The sequence below is a fragment of the Ictalurus furcatus genome, chromosome 11 (assembly GCF_023375685.1).
Source record: "Ictalurus furcatus strain D&B chromosome 11, Billie_1.0, whole genome shotgun sequence".
NCBI lineage: Eukaryota > Metazoa > Chordata > Actinopteri > Siluriformes > Ictaluridae > Ictalurus > Ictalurus furcatus.
This window is the reverse complement of record NC_071265.1, coordinates 9,821,127-9,843,140: the sequence shown is the minus strand read 5'-3', so window position 1 is coordinate 9,843,140 and position 22,014 is coordinate 9,821,127. Positions and strand designations below refer to the sequence as shown.

At 37.4% G+C, this 22,014-nt stretch overlaps 2 protein-coding genes across 2 annotated transcripts; one reads left to right on the top strand and one right to left on the bottom strand.

The window, feature by feature from the left end:
• cldn34a (claudin 34a) lies at positions 1-3,969 on the top strand. Its single transcript, XM_053637028.1, has 2 exons — positions 1-221; positions 2,213-3,969. Exon 2 carries the CDS (start codon positions 2,301-2,303, stop codon positions 3,045-3,047), a length of 747 nt encoding a protein of 248 aa, XP_053493003.1. The 5' UTR covers positions 1-221; positions 2,213-2,300; the 3' UTR covers positions 3,048-3,969.
• A 9,891-nt stretch (positions 3,970-13,860) lies between these two features.
• cldn33b (claudin 33b) lies at positions 13,861-15,892 on the bottom strand. The gene has a single exon (XM_053637034.1). The coding sequence runs from the start codon at positions 15,709-15,711 to the stop codon at positions 15,043-15,045; it is 669 nt and encodes a 222-aa protein (XP_053493009.1). The 5' UTR covers positions 15,712-15,892; the 3' UTR covers positions 13,861-15,042.
• Positions 15,893-22,014: the final 6,122 nt, after the last annotated feature.

Sequence of the window (22,014 nt, the reverse complement as noted above, 5' to 3'; positions counted from 1 at the left end):
TTCTACAGTGATGGGAGTGAGCAATTCCTTGCCTGATTAGCTTTAGTGAATCTGACGATGAATCATTAACTACACTTCTAATCTTCTCAGGTTAAGTCAGAGCGGTGATCTGCGTGGCTTAAGTTTGCTTACAGTTTAGCATCGACTAAGACGTGATCGGTGTTTGAAGTTGCGTTATGACTGTGAGGTTTTTGTCACTTCAGACGCTGACATTTGCTGAGGTAAAGGTCTCCTTTACAGACTCTTGTTTTTTCCTTACATTGTAGTAATCTTTTAATTAGATTTAGTCAAACAACAAGAAACTCTTTTATTTACACAAAGTAGTCATGTGGGATTATTGTCAAATTAGGTTCTTGACAGGATCATCTATTGCCGAGTAGACTGTTGAGGCTCCTGAAATGCTCATGTCTCACAATTAAACAAGAACAGAAGCTGCAGCTAGAAGCTTTTAGTCAAGAAGATCTCTGTAGCCAGAGAAATCGAACACAATTTGAGACCTGCTAAAAGCTTAGATAGATTGAGTGATAGACAGATAGATAGACGGATAGATGAATAGATAGATAGATAGATAGATAGACAGACAGACAGATAGATAGATAGATAGACAGATAGATAGATAGATTGATAGACGGTTAGATAGATAGACGGTTAGATAGATAGATAGACGGATGGATAGACAGATAGATAGACGGTTAGATAGATGGATAGACAGATAGATAGACGGTTAGATAGATAGATAGATAGATGGTTAGATAGACGGATAGATAGATGGTTAGATAGACAGATAGACGGATAGATAGATGGATAGATAGAGGGTTAGATAGACTGATAGACAGATAGAGGTTAAATAGATGGATAGATAGACAGATAGATGGTTAGATAGATAGGTAGACGGATAGATAGATATATGATAGACAGATAGATAGATGGTTAGATAGATAGATAAACGGAAAGATAGATAGATAGATAGATAGATGGTTAGATAGACAGATAGATGGATAGATAGATAGTTAGATAGATAGATAGATAGATAGATAGACAGATAGACGGATATATAGATAGATTGATAGATAGATAGACAGAGGGTTAGATAGACTGATAGATAGACAGATAGAGGGTTAAATAGACGGATAGATAGCCAGATAGATAGATCGACAGATAGACAGTTAGATAGATAGAAGGTTAGATAGATAGACAGATAGACGGTTAGATAGATGGATAGATAGATAGACAGAGGGTTAGATAGTTTGATAGACAGATAGAGGGTTAAATAGACGGTTAGATAGATAGCCAGATAGATGGTTAGATAGATAGATAGATAGATAGATAGACCAATAGATAGATAGATGGATTTATAGATAGGTAGATAGATAGACAGACAGACAGATAGATGTGGATTGAACCTAATATTAAATGTAAAAAAAAAAAAAAAATCTATTACAATTTCTGTCATTCTTTATCATGTGTTCTAAAAGAATTCTCCACCAAGAAACGTCTTTATTCTTCTTGCTTTATCCGAAGAAGCATGTCTAACAATTGTCTGGAATTATTTTTGAATGTCTATATTTAGCCAATGACTCATATATGCACAGCTTCTTCACCCGTGTCTATGTTATATGAATTCTGTCCTGATATTTGTTTTACACATTGATATTATTTTACATGAAAGCGAAGTGGTAATTGTTCTTAAAGGAAAAATCCACCTTGAACACTTTGCATATTAATTTTTATAATTAGCATGTGATCTTCAGTCATGTCCAAGATTTATTTTATAACGAAACATGGGCTGACTTTTTCATATAAACCTCTTTCGCATTTAAACACTCTGGTGTATTTTTACTTTACCCTACGTTACCCACAATGCCATTCGACTAACGAAATTTTTAATCGAGAAAACAAGCTTTTGCTCTTTTGTTTTTAAAAGCCAACCATTATCCTTTATATTTGAGATTGTTGACATTTTTTTTCTCCTATTAAACTCCATTGTAACAGCACTAACAATGTGTGTGTGTCACCGCTCTCTTCTCACGGAAATACAGCACCGAGTAACAAATTTGCACCAGAATCGCTAAGCATTTCACACATATTTCAATATTCAGTAGATTTGTGGCTGAAGTCTTCCTTTAAGAGCCAGTTTTCTTCAACCTCTACCACTTACTGTAAGTGTAGCACTCTGTTTTGTTTGACAGTGACACTGATATTTTGTTCATAGGTAGCTTAATGGCAGAATGTTCCGGAAGGCTTCATGCAGCAACGTTTACAGATATCACTGACTGAGTTCTGGTCTATGTACCTAAACGATGAGCTACCTGGTCCACACGGCCCACTGGCAGTTCTTTGGTTTGGTGCTGTCAGTAGTAGGATTCATCCTGACAGTTGCCACAAGTGGAGTGGATGACTGGAGAGTGTGGTATGTAGACGACAAGTCTATCATCACCTCTGGCATGGCCTGGATCGGCACCTGGAGGGCTTGTTTTTATAGCAACGTCCTCGAAACGGCTAAGTTTTGCCGAAGGATAAACATCAGAGACTCGTTCGTTCCTCCAGAGATTGCTACGGCACAGGTGCTGTGTATGATGGCCATCCCTGTGGGAATCGCTGCAAACCTGGTTGCAGGATACGCCGTGAGACTTGTCTACTTCAACATCGATGGCGGGCACGTCAGACTTTTCTTCTCCTCGGCAGGTGCTTTGAATTTCCTCACCTCGACGTGCTCGCTAATTCCTGTTTGTTGGAACACGAGGTCAGTGCTGGAGAATCGTACAATCGATTTCCCGCCAGAGTTTCTTCTACCTCCGGCACCGTATAAACAGGAGCTTGGCCTGGGCATCACAACAGGAATTGGCTCTTCTGTTTTGCTCATTATAAGTGGGCTGCTCTTCCTGGCCTACAGCCAAACACATCAATCTAAATCTAGCAAACACGGCGCAGAAGGGACTGAGGAGAAAAACCGAGGAGACACAAACCTCAGAACTGCTGCTCTGGACACTAATAGTGTGAGAAAAGGGACAGATAACTTAGCATTAAAGCTAGAGGACAAGCTGTAATGTAGATTTCTGGACATTTAGGAAATAATCTGTGCCATCTAGTCTCCTCGGAGTCAATTCAAAACCATGGAATGTAGTGCTGTTTTAACATGTTTACCTTACACTTCCCAACCAATCAGATTTCACTCCACCCTGTCGCATGGTTCTATGCCATTAGATATCAGATGTGCTCTTTACCTTTCAACAGCTCCCACTTCTGTTCATGGTTTATCCTATACACTATATACACTAATATACACTAAACAGGATTATGAATTAGATATGCAATGCACACTAAGGAAATTCAGCATTTCTTGCATCCGATTTATGTTATTAATCCATTTCTTTGAGCATTTTGTTTTGTCTATGAAGTTGACAAGTGAGGCTTTTAGCACTTTCAGGGCTGCTACTGTGTTGCAAAATTGTAGGATGTGCCTTTACAGTTGTGTGCAGAGGTGCTTAGTTTAACAGGACTAAAACATCCTCTACGTTCTTTCCTATGAATGATGTTGGTTGACCCAAAATATAGTAACGGGTTAAATGAAAATACACAAAGCATGCTGGACTAATTGTGTTTGACAGTGTACAGTGAACAGAGCATTGTGAAAAGGATGTCTTTTAAAGGATGCGTTTCGAATAAGCATTGAATGAAAGTGTATTATACCACACCACAATGCTGCTGAATTCTCTAATCTGATTGGTCAGAAGGTGTTAATCTACAGCAGCTCACGCAGTAATTCTAGCTGCAGGCCAAGTCACAGGTTTGTACAATTGTTGGTGAAGTTTTCCAGTTTATTTACCATTTAGAGAAGGAGACTCCAGTGTCAGTGCTTTTTAACATAACTCTAAGAGAGAGAGAAAGACAGAAAAAAGAGAGAGAGAGGCTCATAAAGAAATGACTGTTTGTACCTGCTCTCACATAAGTGTTAACAGTAAGTACGTCGATTCATGGATGTTCCATAACAGTAAATGTAACTATAAACAGATAAAATGTATTCTGTGTCATCCTTTTAATAAATTAACAATGGTCATCGTTGGTCAATTACTACGGTGTAAGAGGAATAAAGAATTTTGTGACTTGCTGTAATTGGAAAATAATCGACTTTTGTGATGGGAAGAGTGAATCCGCGTAGTATAGAGCCTCATCCAGTCCTTCCAGGATTTTGCGATAGCAAAAATGAACACAAAATCAAGCAAACTCAGCAATATTCAGAGGAGCTTGCAATTTTTCAAAATTACCGCAGATTTTCTGCAGATTTGGACCAAGACACATCATGTGACGTCATAACAATGCGCATTCAGCCAAATCCCCCTTCGATTCATGTGCACCAAACAATGAAAACGTCTCATTTACCAACAAACACCACTGCGAAAGACTGAGCAAAACAATTTCGTAGTGGTTTTCTGCAACAAAAAAAAGCACAAAAACTCAAGCATTTTTGACCACAATAGTCACGGACTGCTCATCATACCACTCTACTGCTGATTATTTTTCTATAAAAGCACACCATAGTGTTTTATCTCTCACTTATCTCTCACTTAATTAGGTGAGGAGCACAAGGTTTATGTGAACAGCCAACAGAGCTAAGGTCATGTATTACACTTTGATGGAAATGTACTCTTACTTATGGCATGGCCAAATGGTGATAATAATATTGATGATGCAATACACGTTACACTGCTTCATATGGAAATTTTGCTAGCTTTAAGACTTTCTATATCATGTATCAATTTCAGAAAAGATTTATTTTGATGTCTTTTTCATACAAACGCTAACAAATGAAGGAAATTACAGTATATTTGGTAAAAAAAAAAAAAAAAATGATATATATATATACACACACACACACACACACACGCACACACATTTTTAAAAGTCGGAACAGATATACTGAAAACTTGTTTTAAGCACACTTTCATGAGTAACCCTCCCATTGTTAATATTGAGAGCTCCTTATAAGAACAGAAAATGCAGTGACACTATATATGTAAGGTTTCCCCACTTCCTATAACCTAAATTCCATTCCTATATTCGTCTTCATTATGTACATGACAATGCTTTGTGCAGCTGTTTACAGTAATAAAAGTCGAGTTGTTCTACAGGTTATCTCTCATTTTATAGTAAATGCAGTAAAGATGTTTAGTGTAATTGCTCCTGTAAATGTTAATCTTTTATCTGTAACCATGTTTGCATGATGGTGTGTGTGTGTGTGTGTGTGTGTGTGTGTGTGTAATGATTAGAAGTTCAGCCCACTTATCTCTCCACTTCATAGCCATGGTTTGTGGTGGTGTTTAGAAATCTGAGCTTGTTTACCATCATGATGTTCATCGGAGCAGAATTCTCTTCTACAGAGATAATAGGACTAAACCTGTCGTCTACAGTCAGCTTTCCATCATGTGACTCTGGTTCAGGTTCAGCTGATTTGTGAACAGAGGGATAAAATGCTTCCTACCTTGAACCGGAGGCTTCTGTGACCCCTGCTAGGACTGGAATGAACTTTGTCATTAGCTCACAGCACGACACCGTCCTTTATTACTGTATTTTATTGTAGCTTTGCATGGCTTAATCTTAATATTATTATCGAAGAACAAATCTTATAAATCCCACTGTGAATGACAGGATTTTCTGTTTTTATAAATCCACCCAATCCTTCTTATTACACAATAAAGAGAAATGATTTCTTGTAGATTTAAGCTGACTTTTATTTTCTCTCTGCATTGTACTGTACTAGGATTTCTTATGTACTTTAGGTTAAATGTACAGTACTGTGCAAAAGTCTTAGACTAATTTCGTCTTTAATGTTTCATTTGATTACTTTTGCATTATTGTGCCAGTAAATAACATTTTATATACCCAAACCTTATTTATATATCCAACCAAAAATGAAATGCCACACAAACATGTTTGTATGTCAGAAATGAAGGTAGCGTATTATGTAATAGACTACTCCTGACAAAATTATTCATGCAGGCTGTCAGGATTTACAGAAACAAGTCTCCAGAAGAAGGACTGTGGCAGATTTTCCAAGATGCTCAGTAAAATGTACCTCTCAATTTCCTTATAAAACTGCACTAAATGTACCTGGGACTACTGATGCATTTTAAAGACAAAGGTTTATCAAATATAATAATATGCCAAATATTGACTCTGTTTTCTGTTGTTATTGTTTTTAGAAAATGTTTAATTGCATTATTTTTGAAGATATCTTTGTTTTTTCAAATCCTGACTAAAATAGTTATAAAATATCATAAAAAGAATTCATTATCAGGACTTTTAGTATGATCTGAAGCCTGGATGTCTGATAATTACTTTAGAGATATAACTGAATATGAATACGTAATTCTGAATAAACAGACAATGTATTCTAAACAGATACAAATACAGATATGAATAGGAGACACGCTGTTTGTTTGTTTGTTTGTTTGTTTGTTTGTTGTTGTTGTCTATCATCAGTGATTTGCTCTAGTAGCCTGACCTAAACACTGCCTTACTGAAGTAAAAAAAAATAAAAAAAAAATAATAATCTATCATATTTCTGTACACAATTCACATTTATAAGATATATTTATATATATTTATGTTTTGTTTAATTGTTCTTAAATTATCGCTGTCCATCATTACTAACAGAAGCTCCTCCCAGAAAATCATATGATTATTATTATGAAATGTTGCTTAAAGGACCCCATTTTGATGAGCAGCAGTACTGTAAGTATGTCCCAGCTTCATAGCAAATTCTCACAGAGGTTCCAGTGAACCTTTCTGATCTTTCTGGAATGCCTCAAACCCAAAAAACGAAACTAAATCTGATCAAATATTATTAGGTGAGTAATGTTGTCGTCAATAAACAACAGATCCTTGATTTGGAAAAGACACTGATGTTTTGAAACATAGTTCCATATCTTACTCAATCATGTTAGACAGAAAGTTTTCCAGAAAGCTCCACAGGTCATCTGGTTAACCTTGATTATGAACTCGAGTGATGTTGCTGAGGAACTGTAGAAGTTCAGATATTGAATACATTTACATTCTTTAAATTGCTATTTGTTACTACATTTTGAGAATTTAAGAAAGATTTATTCCCCGAGCTGGTTTATGGTTTTAATGTATTCCAATGAGGCATAGTGGTAGGACTCACATTAAAAAAGAATTCTAGGCATGACCACTGTCACTTCCAGGTCAAATCTGGATACAGACACCGATACGGATATTTGGAGCACTAAACAAATACAGATACAGATAATGGCATTGCTTTACACGTCTAATGCACACGTCATCATATGATATTGTTTGTCCCTTATCTTGTGCAGGTGATCTGTATATATATATATATGTATATTTTTTATTCTAGCCTTCAGTTTTAATTCCCACCTGTCCCACTTTACCTAAAACAGATGAAAATTAGCTTATTTTTCCTCCAGTTAAAATCAAGCTCAAATAAGCGACTTTTATGAACTGTACAATAAATCACTTATTACACAATTACATGTGTCACAGAAAGTACACAAGGCAGGTATCATAGGTCAATTATATCGGCATGCTCATCACCAACACCAATCTAGAACAAAATATATATTTTTTTCATTAAATTACTTAATGTACTTTTTTTTTTTAATCAAAGAAAGTGTTTTCTGGTTCTTGCAGAGTTCCCATCCAGCTCTGTGTGAATTTTAGGAACCACAGGACACTTAACAGTCACTTAATGTTAAATGATACATGGAGTATAGTAATATTTCACCATATAGTAATATTGTGACCATAATCAATGCTCCTATCTATATTTATTTGAATACATTCTTAGCAGTACTTAAATGCTATGTGCACATGTACAGATGACTGTGTTAATACTTGACAACTAATTCAGTTTACTGCCACCACAAAGAAGAGATAGTGTTAGAGAGTGTGTCTAAGGGTCAAGACTGATCTAATCACTAGACATCAACATGACATAAAGGGATAGGTTAAACGCCCTGCAGGTTATTTAATTAATTTCATCATCTTTGGTGGAAAATAACACTTTCAAATTATTATTATTATTATTAGTAGTAGTAGTAGTAGTAATAGTAGTAGTATTAGTAATAGTAATAGCAGTAGTAGTAGTAGTAGTAATGGTAATTGTAATAGCAGTAGTAATAGTAGTAGTAGTAGTAGTAGAAGTAGTAATAGTAATAGTAGTAGTAGTAGTAGTAGCAGCAGCTGATGGTGATGTGTAAACATGATTATTTTTAGGTGAGTTCACAGAATCAGTGTCAGCCATGTTAAAAACCTGGTGAGAGAAACTGTAGGCCAACACCTCTCAGATTTCTAATGGAACTCAGCATGTTCCTGTCATTACATTAGATCAAATAACTTAGTCTCAACTTTTTTGAGTAGTGACCCCATTTTAAAGGCCCCAAATTCTTGCAATCCCCAACCCCTTTGTGATAGTTATTTTAGAAATTATAAGAAGTTGACACACTTGTAGTGTACTCTGTGGAGGAATCATACTTAGGATGTAATCTTTTACGGTCTGTGGGTGTGGTGTACTTACCAGGCTGGAAAAGAAGCATTATGGAAAGAATGTCACCAATACTTCATGACATAGAACCATGATATATTCATTAAATACAGTCTACAACATTCTGTGAGGCAATCACTATGGTTTTTAAAAGGACAAAACTCTGATGGTGTGAAATAACCATAATGCAGAAATATTGTTTGTTTGGTACTGCAGTGTTTTAATTCTCAGCTCGGGTTACTGTTTGTGTGGTATTTCTTTTTATGTGTTCTCTTTGCTTGTTAGGGTTTCCTCTAGGTTCCTCAGGTATCCTCAGCATAACCCACTCAATGGAAAGCACTATCTATCTGCCCTATTCCTCATACATGATCTTACAGATGCCTCTGATTTGCTAGTGTCACTGTGATTGACAGGTAAAAGGGTAACGCCATCCCACTAACCCAAGAGAACACGGGCAACTTTGCTCTCTCGGGTCCTGTGACATCATAAAGATTCAAACTTGCGATTTCTTCATGAAATCATGTTCTTCATGAACTCAGGAGCCACAAAGTTGAGTGGTTAAGTGGTTAAGAGATTGGACTACCAGTTGGATGGTTGTGAGTAGGCCTGTCGTGATAGTCAATATATCGACTTATCGCACGATATATGGAAAGTAGCTCGATATACTGAGATTGATCATTTTTATTGAAAATTGAAAATAATGATTATATTAATTTTTACATAAAAATCGAATGTCACCAAAATGTTAGTCAATCGCGCTACCTTTGTCATCCCGTCTGCTCTCTGTGTCTGAGGTGGAGGCGGGGCTAGTCCCAAGGGACTTTGTTTCAAAGCCGCAATCTTCAGCTCCGATGTGGGAACATTTTGGCTTTAAGCCGAATTAGAGAGGAGAACCAATTAATGGTATGCTGACTTTGTTTAAAAACAGTGGCAACGAAAAGAGGCAACACAACTTAAACCTAAAATCTCACCTAAAACATAACCATCCCATCCAGTTTTTCAACCTGGGAACAACAACCACAACTGGAGGTGGAGAGGGATCTTCCAGACAGTTATCTGTTACAGATGCCTTTTCCCGGCAGTGCAAAACTAAATGTGACAGCGTGAAATGGCGCACAATCACAGACTGCGTAACTCGCCATATAGCCAAAGAGATGCAGCCTTAAACACGGTCGAAAAACCAGCATTTAAAAATATGCTGCAAACTTGTGACAAACAGTACGAAGTTCCAAAGAAAACATACATCTTCCAACCTTGTACAACAAAGTAAAAGACGACATTCTGAAGGAGATAAAAAGACATCTCATTTTACTCTGACACTACAGATATGTGGTCAAGCTCAAATTTGACCCCATACATGAGCTTGACCATACACTACATAACTACTGACTGGACTCTGCAGTCAAAGTGATTAGAGACCAGATACATAACCCAGAACCACACTGCTGATGTACGTTCTGAAGCCCTTCAGTCTGCTTTAGCAGACTGTGAATTGGATGAGCGCAAAATGGCCTGTATAACTACAATGGTGCTAACATTGTAGCTGCAATACGCAATCTTGGCTGGCCATGGCTCAATTGCTTTGGCCACAACCTCCATTTGGTTGTTTCCCGTGGACTGGACAGTGACAGGAATCGCACAGCGCGTGCCATGGGACTTTGTAGGAATCTTGTCAACACCTTCAACCTGAGCTGGCTAAAGAAGAGAGACCTGAGGAAGGCACAGACTGAAACCAATGTCCCCCAACACAATCTAGTACTGGTGAGTGATGATAACATGGTATTATACTGTACAACACAAAATATTTAAAGGGTTAATATAAAATTAATTTTAAAGGGTTTTTTTTTTTTTTTACTTAAGAGTTACTTTGGGGCCTGTTTGTATGTATGTATGTATTAAATAATTGGTTACATTATAATATAACAGTGTACAATGAATATCAAAACAATGTTATCTTTTCCACCAGATGTCACCACACGATGGGGCACCAAGCAAAAAATTGATAGAGAGGGTACTGGAGCAACTCCCAGCCATAAGACGTGTCCTGGTTGAAGATTGAAAACATGGCCAGCTCAACCCAACCTGGCAGGATGTTTCTGTCTTGGAATCCATTAATGCAGCAATGAAGCCAGTGTCTGATTTCACGGATGTCCTCTCAGGGGAAAAATATGTCACTGTATCCTCAGTAAAGCCTGTCTGTGTTGGAACTTCTTAAAGGCGAACTTTTATCACCAGACCACAATGATACTGCACTGATAGCAAACATAAAGGCAAACATGTGCAGAGTATTAACAGAGAAATACAGCCCATCTGAAATCCAAAATCTTCTGACAAAGGCCACCATCTTGGATCCAAGGTATCATGGAGGATGTGGAGGTCTTGGATGATGTAAAAGAAAATCTCTTTCAAGAACTACTAAACATGAATGAGGAAGAAGGAAATGGAGAAAGTGCCAGTGCCGAGAGCTGCGTTAAATCTGCAGGGGGAAATGAAGGATCTGAATCTGAACCTCCAGCAACCAAGAAGAAGAGGCTGTGTGACCTTCTCCAGAACAAAAGAACCCAACTTACAAGTCACCAGACTCAGGCATCGATAACAAAAAGAGTGCAGGCTGATGCAGAGCTGACCAAGTTCCTCCAGGAAGAAGCATTTGATACATCATCTGATCCCTTGATATCATGGCATGATAACCATAGAAGATTTCCTCTAATAGCACAAAAATCCATGCACATTTGTGCAACAAGCACTAGCTCAGAAAGAATGTTTAGCACAGCTGGTAACATTCTTACCCCAGAAAAATCCTTCCTTCAACCCCACAAGGTAAACATGTTGGTGTTCCTTTCTTGGAATCTGCCTAACAATTAAAAATAGATCTGGCAGCAGATATGTCCTGTTGAGGCCTCTGTGCGAGACACTTTACACATCTAAACTGACTTTATTAAACACGTTACTTTGTTTTGTTCTAGTTCTTGTTACCTTGCACTTTTTTTTTGTTAACAAAGGTGTATTTAATATTTATTTACGTTTTATTTATTTGGGATATATTTTTTGACATTCCGATTCTGTCACGATTTCCCCTCGAGCTAGCGCTGTAGCATGCAGCTTGCTCGGAAACCAGAAAAGCGAGCTCGTTGTGCAAGCTCAAAGCGTGAACCGATGCGCGAGTCTCTTAGCGAACGCACGCTTTTGGGTCTTCAGTGACATTGACTTTGTTTACTTTCAACATGTGCTTTTGTTATGGTTTATGTCCTGTCTCCGCCCCTGTATTGTCATTGGTTGTTTCTCATTGGTGTGTCAGCATTGTTCTCAGCTGTCTTGTGTTTCACCATTGATTACGCTTGTCATTTAAACCCCTCGTGTCTTTTTACACTTCACATAGTATTGAGTGTTATCACCATACCAAGCGTTTGTACCTTGTTCCTCATTTTGATTCATGTTCATTGATCTAGTTTCTTGTTACTTTCTTTGCCTAGTTAATGCCTGTTTGTAGATCGCCTGACCCATGGCCACGCTATTGTCTCATGATTTGGATTTGTCTGCCTGCCTCTCTTTATTAAAAGCTCTTTTCTGCATTTGCATCCGTCCTAACCTTCATTCCATGGATTACGTGACAGATTCCAATGTCTAAATATTCTTAAGAATGAAACGTTCTTTGTTCTTTGAAAGAGTGCACTTGCATTATTATGCTACTATATTGTCATATTGTCATTATATAATCAGTGGCATAAAATGGTCTTAAAATGACAATAATATCGTTGTTCGCAATTCATTTTGGCACAATACATTGCATAATAAAAAGTAGTTATCGTGACAGCCCTAGTTGTGAATTCCAACCCCAGCACTGCCAAGCTGCCACTGCTGGGCTCTTGAGCGAAGCCCTTAACCCTCAACTGCTCAGACGTATAAATGAGATAAATGTAAGTCGCGCTGGATAAGGGAATCTTCCAAATGCCTTAAATGTAAATGAAAAAAGTGTCACCAATTTTGGTTACGCCGGCAAATGTCCACTGTGGTTGGGGGAGAACAAAGCAGGTAATGTTTAGAATATGGTGTGTAGAGTAGTCTATTTACTATTCTGAGTTGACTATTTAAAATTTATAAATGGTAGATTTAGCTATTGTATAAAAACACTATGTTAATACGTAGCTTACATATATTACTACTAGGTCTGATATTTGTGCCACATTTTCTGACAAGTTCATGCATTTTCAGGGTTATGCAAAATTCGAATAAATGTCTTTGGCAAACAAGATCTAGCACATTTTCTCCCCTGGTAGCCTGCTAAGCATTTATTCATTGAAATTGTTGATTTCATGGTGAGATGCATTGCAGTCTACATGTGTGTGGGTGGAACTGTGATTGAAATGAGAGGGACCTAGGGATTAAGCAGGAATAATTAAGATCTAAATAGCAAAGTGAGTGTCATTATCAGTGTGCTTACTATGGCTAGGTCTATTTGATTTATTCTTTGCATTCAACAAATCAATTCAATTCTGTTTTCACAAATACAGCACCATGTGCTGTGTTTTTGTCGGTGTTTCTTGTTTTCGGTTCCTCTTTCAAGAGTTTGTTTACAGTTGATTGCATTAAGAGGCGGCTTGTAATTATGTGTTGAAATTGCATTTCCTCTTCCTCAGCAGATGCCCAGTTTTCTCCTGCTGGGAATAAGCGGCAATCTGCGGCAAAATCAAAAGGCTGTTTATTTTTCCGATAGTTATGCGGCTCTTCTTATCTATTGTCCATCCCAGGAAGTTGTAAGTGCACACGCCCTTTTATCTGGCGTCTTCTGGTCTGAGGATGCCTGGTCTTTGCTGATAACTGAAGAAATAACTAAAAAAAAAATGATCAGCCATATCTTTTTTTTTTTTTTTAGCTTAAACATGAAGCAACAAGGGAAAAGGGCCTGATGTTTTTATTTGTATGAGAAGCAAAAGCTTTACTGGGCAAAATATGAGCCCCAAACGAATGTAGAATAACACAATACCGGTGAGTAGACAAACATGTTGATACAGACTCATTATCTGTTCGTTGAGACAAATATTTCCTTTAAGCTTTCTGTGTGAGTAATACAAAATGCATATTCTAGATAACATGTTGCTCACTTATCTCTTATCTCTTGGAATTTAAGTGTTTCAGGCTGTGAAAAACAAAACAAAAAAAAAAACCATTAACCCTCCTATTATGTTATGGGTCAATTTGAACCATTTCCACATTTGAGATGTCTAAAATACTAGTTAATCTCTCTTTTTCTCTTTTTTCCAAAAAAAAAAAATAAAAATTTTGACTTTCCTCATTTAGGGTCATGAACTTATTTGCAATTATTTCTTCTTATGGCTTGTCTCAGACAAGCCATAATAAAGGTTTACTGTTTTAAGCTGTTCTTTGCTGTTTTTGTGTGTATTTAAACTGTCAAAGTCATTTTGACCCATAACATAATGGATTTAACTTTTTTTCTCCAACATAATAGGAAAGTTAAATCAAATTGACTCTTGTATAATTCATACACATCACATTTAAAGTTAATGTGTTTTTGAAAGCCTAGTGAAGACAAGAGTCTGAAAAAGTGATTATCTTTTCTAAGAATGAGACAAATGTCTCATTTCTGAGTCACATTCTCTTGTATTTTTTCCCCAGGATAAACTGGCCAGTTGTACCCTTCATGAGGTCAAATCAGGGTAATCAACATAAAGAGGAGGCAGCAGGGTGGTTCTGTTTGGCATTCCTCATTAGGACATACTGTTCGTTAGGGACTTCATTAAATGCAGCTTAATCCACTTGCTGATATGGAGAGACCATCAGATGCAATTAGACTAAAGCACACCCTTAACCTTCTTCCAAACCCTGCCAAAAGCTACCCCGTTTCTTACACGAAGAGCTTACCAAGTGACATGCATGCATTCAACCGAAATAGGACTTTTCATTCTAGATTATTGCGTTATTATGAATCAACAGGAGACGTTGGTCAGGTGCTATTTTTCTCCCAGTCACATGATAACTAAACTACAAGAGCTGCATTTGTAACTGACATGAACCTGTTTCTTAAGAGCTCATTTTCCCAACAAGCAGTTTTTCTTGCAGATACTTTATTACTATTGTAACCTAATAACATGTATGATATCTAGGTAAATAATAGTATCTACAGAAATACACTCAAACGATTTGTCACTGTAAATATGAAACTATACTATTGTACATTCTAAATATATCACCAAATATATGTACCACTGCACACTATGCACTGCTAGATGGAAAATCAGAAAATATCTCTTAGGGAAAAGAAAAGCTGTGTACATATGTTTAAGCAGTTTAAGCATATTAATTCACGCCAGCTGAAAATAGAAAGCTATTACTAATTGGAGTGCAGTGCAGAGATATTATCACATACCCATAGAGTTAATCACCGTTACCTGTTGGACTGCAGTGACCAAAGAAAAGAGAGAGCAGTGTACATTATAGAGGGAAATTCTTCAGTTCATCTGTCCTGTCACATTAGAAACACTCTGAATGGTTCCTAGCACTTGCTAAACGTACTCTACACGCTTTTTGGATGAGGAGTTCTCAGGCTGAAACTTTTCTGGGTGATGGTGGTACTCTATGTGCATCTCGTTCTCTTCCGAACCGCAACATGAAACGAAGAACAACACTGCAGAGATGATATAAAAAAATCCTGCAGCCCAGCCGATGAACAACGCGTCGCCAAACTCCCAGCGAGGCACAGTATGAGGCACTGTGTGATCATGGAACTTCAAAACGGTCTCATGGGCGACATTGGAGACAGGAAAGAGTTCAAGGATGCCAGCTGTCAGGCCCATCACCCCTGCCGTGATCTTGATGCCGCGCTTCACCCGCCATCCCTGTGACCCCCCACAACTTTTCACCAGTCTCAGACCTGGGACAGCAATCAGGAGGCCCAGAATTCCTATGGCATCTGAAATGCACATGCAGATGCGTGCCAGTGTGAGGTTTAGCGACAGACCCAGCAGGGTTTCAAAGGCACGACACTCGGTTACTGCCCCCTCCTGCACCACACAGGACTCCCACAGGCCGACTTCATAGCTCTCAACAACCAGTAGCTCAGTGGAGAGGGTCAGCCAATTGGGCATGATTGTAGCAGCAAGCGAGCAGAGCCATGCCCCCACCCCCACGGCCATACCCAGCAGCTCCAGAATGGCGGAACACGGATTCGACATAGCACTCCTTGGCCCTCAGATCTGGGTAGAACTTCTGGTGCTCTCGTTTGAAGAGAGAGAGAGCAAGAGAGAGAGAGAAGGAACGTGTCTTTGAGCCAATTAGTGCTGACCACTCCAGCTACTTCAGCTTCACAGTCCTTCAGTTTCCACTCAAAAATGCACGCATCATCTCAACTTGAGAGGTAAAACACAAGAAGGAGGAGGCAGAAGAGGAGGAGGAGGTGAGAGAGACTGGGCAAGAGAGGGCACACTGACTTTTAGCCCTGCCCTCTAAACTTCATCCCACAGAGAGAGAGAGAGAGAGAGAGAGAGAGAGAGAGAGAGAGAGAGAGAGAGAGAGACAGAGAGAGAGAGATGCAGACATGCTTTGCATGAGCCCAGATAGTATAATGACAGGATGCAACTAAAATACAGAAAGGGAGAACTTCTTTGGTCAGTTTCTCTCCTCTATCAAAAGAGAAAGCAGCACTTTACATCAGACACTAGGGGAAAACAGCACTGTCTGCATGGGTTTCTATAATATAAGAAGAAAAAAAACATAAACACCTGTGAATGCCTTGAAGGCAAGTCAATAAAACCTCCAAAATGTACACATTTGATCTCTCTTCACCTCATTACATCTACATTTATTTAGTAAAAAGTTGTGGTACTTGTTAATATTTGTTGCCCAATAAGACTATAAACTGTCTGGGGCTTGCAGCTTCTCCTGGTGTGGGTTTCATTATTTAAAAAAATAATGATACAAATTTGTAAAACATAAACAGTAAAATTACCCATGCAGCTAGTGACCCTGGTGGAAAAGTAGAATTGTAGAAAGGCTCATGATTATGAAATATTAATAACCTTGTTTAAAGACCAAGAGACTAAGAGCCATTGGGGTTATTGACTAAAACATTCACTTTGGGCTAAAAATGTATTACAATTTTTAAAAAATGCTTTCAGTTATCTGTAAACATTGGAATTACTGTGTATTCTCAATGAAAAATGTGAAAAGTGTTGCCTGTGTTTGAAACTTTCAATTTGATGTAATAATGGCACATTTGAAATGGTAAAGCCTGGGGTTACATTTACAATTGGACTAGAAATGAATTAATTTTTATTAATTCAGTGACCACTCCTTACTGGACAGGGTCGTGGTGGATGCAGAGTCTGGGTGTGAACACTGGGTGTGAGTTGGGAATACACCCTGGATGGCACACCAATCTACTGCAGGGCAAAATGCACACACACATTCCCACCTAGGGACAATTTAGAGTAGTCAGTTCGGCTACTGGCATGTTTTTTGGTAGTGGGAGAAAACCAGAAGAACAGGAAGAAACCCTTTTGGTGAGAAGTACGATTCTATTCTGTTTGGTTTGCAAGAATAAGACTGTATCAATAAGCCATTTACACACTGCAACTTTATAAGGATTTTTTTTCTCGAATTCCTTGAAAAAGGTGAAAGAAAACTTTTCAAACTTTGTTTTAGAAATATTGGAAATGGCAATTCTTAACTCTTAATTCTTGAAAGTAACTGAGAAATAACATTGCTGTGAATAAACCCAGCCATACAGTCATGTGGAAAAATAAATACACCCATGGAAATTGTTGGCTTTTTTTTTTTTTTTACCTATTTGGACAAGCAAGCATTTGATCATCTTTGAAACAATGCCTATTAATAAAGGTGATACACTCGAACAAATCCACAAGGAGAAGTAGCTTTTTCAATTATTTATTCAACAGAAATATGAATAGATGTTATATTCTTCTGTGGAAAAAGTAAGTACACCCTTAGCCTCAGAAGATAGCATTTAGCAGAATGCTAACTTGCAGAAATAACATTTTGCAGTCATTTTGCATAATGGTCCAACAGTCTCTGACATTGGCTTGTTTGAATTTTTTACCACTCTTCCATGCAATATTCTTTCAGTTTCAAGATGTTTGAGGGTTTTCTTGCATGTTCTGCCTGTTTCAAATCCCCCCACAACATTTCAATGGGATTCAAATCTGGGCTTTGTCTAGGCCATTACATAACCCTCCATTTCTCCTTTTTGAGCCATTCCTTTGTTTATTTGCTAGTGTGCTTAGGATCATTATCCTGTTGAAAGGTCCACTCTCAGTTCAACTTTCAGACAAATGGCCTTATTATTATCATCATCATCTTCAAGCACTTTTTGATAAGATGCGGAGTTCATAGTTGAATCAATGAATGTGAGCTGTCCAGTCCCTGAGGCAGTGAAGCAACCCCAAACCATAACATTTCCACCACCGTGCTTCAGTTGGTATGAGGTGCTTCTCCTGAAAAGCTGTATTTGGTCTGTACCAAACATGTCTGCTGTTACTGTGGCCAAACAACTCTATCTTTGATTTGTCTGTCCAGAGCACATGATTCCAAAAGTCCTGGTCTTTGCCTATATGCTCATTGGCAAGATGAAGTCTTTTTCCTGAAAGGCTTTTTCCTGGCACGCCTCCCATGCAGGTCAAGTTTGTGCAATCTCTTTCTGATTCTCTTTCTGCACTTTGACACCAACAGTTGCAAAACTTACTAGCAGATCCTGTGATGAAATTTTGGGGTTCTTCGAGACTGGGCTGAATTTTCTGGGACGGCCAGTCCTGGACAAATTGGCAGTCGCTTGAAATTTACACCATATGTAGATGATTTTCCTTACAGTGGAATGATGTATTTCAAATCATTTGGAGATCTTCTTAATCCCTTGCCAGACTTGTAGGCATCCAGAAACGTTTTTTCCCCCTAAAGGCCTTATAGAACTCTCTAGATCTTGGCATGATGACACCACACACCTCAATAACAAAGGGAACACCAGACACTAGATATGAGAGGAGTATAAATAAGACAGGGTCCACCTGCATTCCCTAAGCAGGTTCTAATCACTGGCACACAATCTTGAACACCTGATTTAATTTTATGGATTTGAAGAAGTGATAAATATAGGGGTGTACTTACTTTTTCCATTTGAATGATCTGTTCTTTTGTTAATTTAAATTGTGAAAATTACTACAAAATTTCAATTTTATGTGTAATTTGATAGAGTGCATTAACTTTATTAATAGGCCCTGTTTCAAACAGGATCAAGTGTTTGCTTGTCCAAATATGTCAAAAAAGCCAACAATTTCCATGGGGTGTACTTATTTTTTCCCATGACTGAAGCTACACTTAAAATATCACCCTGCTAACCCTAACCCCCCAAACTTTCACACATGTAGACATAGACAGAAGTGGATAGCAGTTTGTAGTTGAGACACATGCAAAATATTCTGCTTAATTCTAGATTGTAAAAATATTAAATAGACATTAATATGTCCTGAACATCTGTAATTAATTGTAAATAATCTGTAAATAATTTGTACTACTCTACTGTTTTTTACTTGGTGTTGCATTACATTTAAATGCATTTTTATACAGTTTCTGTTTGACATAATTCAGTTCTTATAAATCTTTCATTTATTCCAATGAATGAACTGATATAGTATTTGAATAAATGGGCTAATCTAGCAGAGCAGTTTTGTGGTATACAGATGAGGTCATAAATTTACATACCCCTTGCAGAATCTGGAAAATGTTAATAATTTAAAGGATAACATTTGCATTTTGTTTTATTTAGATTTATTATTTTATTGTTTTATAAGCTGAAGAAGCTATTTCACATAACAGATGTTTACATATAGTCCACAAGACACAATAATAACTGAATTTACACAAATGAACCAGTTCAAAAGTTTACATACGCTTGATTCTTAATACTGTGTGTCATTATCTGGATGTGTTTATGTTTTGTGAGAGTTGTTCATGAGTCCCTTGTTTGTCCTGAGCAGTTAAACTGCCCACTGTTCTTCAGAAAAATCCTCCAGGTCCTGCACATTATTTGGTTTTCCAGCACCTTCTGCATATTTGACCCCTTTCCAACAGCGGCGATATGATGTTGAGATCCGTCTTTTCACACTGAGGATGAGTGAGGGTCTTGTACAGAACTATTACAAAAGGTGCAAAAATTCACTGATGCACAAGAAGGAAACACTATACATTAAAACCGGGGCGGGGGGCTTTTGAACAGGATGATCATTGTAAATTGTTATTATTTTGTTGAAAAAATACCATAAACTGCAGTAAACAGTAACTTTGACTGTTGCACTCGCATCTTATTCTTGCAGCAAAACCCAGCAGCTTTCATTGTGTTTTTTGTCTGAAAAGTGTCTCTTACCACTTAATATTCTGCTTTCTTTACTGACATACAAACATTTTTCTGTAATATTTAATTTTGTGCTGGAAAACTAACATTTAGGAATGTACCGTAACCTAATGGAAAGCTTTCCCAGAAGAGTGGCGGCTGTTACAACAGCAAAGTAGGGACAAACTCCATATTACTGCACATAACTATCACATATGGATGTCATATTCAGGTGTCTGTTGCTTAGTTCTCCCATGAATCACATCCATGATCTCATGACAAACAATTTTTTTTACAATAAATTAACAGTGAAACTAGTATTTAACAATGACATTAGTATTCTTTGTAGCTATAATCTTGGTAACAGAGATGAGCAGAGATGCTTAACAGAGATGTTAAGAATATGGTAAATAGAAGAGGGGACTTTTGTACATGCTGATAAGAGTTTTGATGATGCAACTTCCTGTTTATCATATCATATCTTGTTTAGCATATCACCTATTACAGGGGTATTCAGTCTTATCTAGAAAGGGCTGCAGGCTTTCATTCCAACCAAGCAGGAGCCACACTTGATTTCATTTGTTTAATCAGTTCATCTAAGTCTCCAATCAACTATCAAACGTGTCTTCAGTTTGGCTGTTATGAAAGCCTGCAGCCACAACGGCTCTTTGCCGATAAGACTGAAGACCCCTGGCTCATTATATTTCTTCTTCCTTTAGCAGGGATAAATACATTTTCCTTAACAGGCCAGTGTTGACTGCACCAACATTGTGAGCATAAACGTAAATGTATTATTACTTCAAAGAAATTAACAATGCATTTTTTTTTCACCTCTAAAGGACACATATCAGTCAAATCATACAAAAATATATATATTTTACTTGTAAAATGATCGTCAAAGAGGAACAAAAGAAAACAGCCATTTTGAGTGATAGAATAAAGTTATTGTTACTGAAAAATTATTTTCAACATTTTTTGTGATCATATTTGTAGTTTGTAATAAGTTGCAAAAACATACTTCATTTTATTATTATTATCCATCCATCCATCCATCCATCGCTTATCCTACACAAGGTTACAGGGGGGCCTGGAGCCTATCCCAGCAAACTTGGGGCACAAGGTAGGGGACACCCAGATGGGGTGCCAAGCCATTGCATGGTACAATCACACACACACAAACACGCACACACACACACACACATTACGGACAACACAGAGATGCCAAATAGCCTACAATGCATAACTTTGAACTGGGGGAGGAAACTGGAGTACCTGGAGGAAATTCTCGAAGCACAGGGAAAACATGCAAACTTATTTATCAGGAGGCAGTTTTTGTTTTCCTGGTATGCTTTTCAAAAACATTTATGACTTTCTTCAGGTTATTTTTTTCAGCATGTCATAGAGTCATCCTGTCATCACAAACTCAAATTCAGTCAATGTATGGAAATAGTTCTCTATTTTTTTTATTATAAACAAACAAACAAAAAAACCCCAAAACTTTTCTATATTTTTTTACATCCTTTATATTTAAGAAGTTAACCTCTATACTAATAAGCCCTAACGACCTGTAACAAACTTAAAGAGCTGAATGTTAAAAATTAAGGATGAATTTTGACAGGATTTTTTTTTTTTTTTTTTACATTTCTTTGACACTTCAAAATGCTCTGTACTGTACTAGACTTTAAAGTAGTATCCATCCATCCATCCATCCATCCATCTTCTATACCGCTTAATCCTTTTCAGGGTCACGGGGACTTTACAGTAGTATAAAGTATAAATAGTGCGCCCCCTTCAGGAGGAACAGTATACAGTCTGTTGAGACATGCTTCTCGTGCTATTTAGTGAGGTAGTGTGTGGATTGGGACGCAGCCTCAGTGAGTTTCCCAAAAGCATCACAGAATAAACACCATTGTCATTCATTATTTCCGGCACATATGAGTTATAATAAGTAAAATGTGTGTGTGTGGTTTCTTTTTTGTTTTTTGTTTTTAAATCAAAGCAGAAATTATTGTTATAGGTACATTATAATAACTAATGTCCTGTGATACAGGAAACACTTTACTAGTTAAGACATCCTAACTTTTCGCATTTCTTAATTTATTTTCATAATAATAAGTATATTTTATTAGCCAAATAA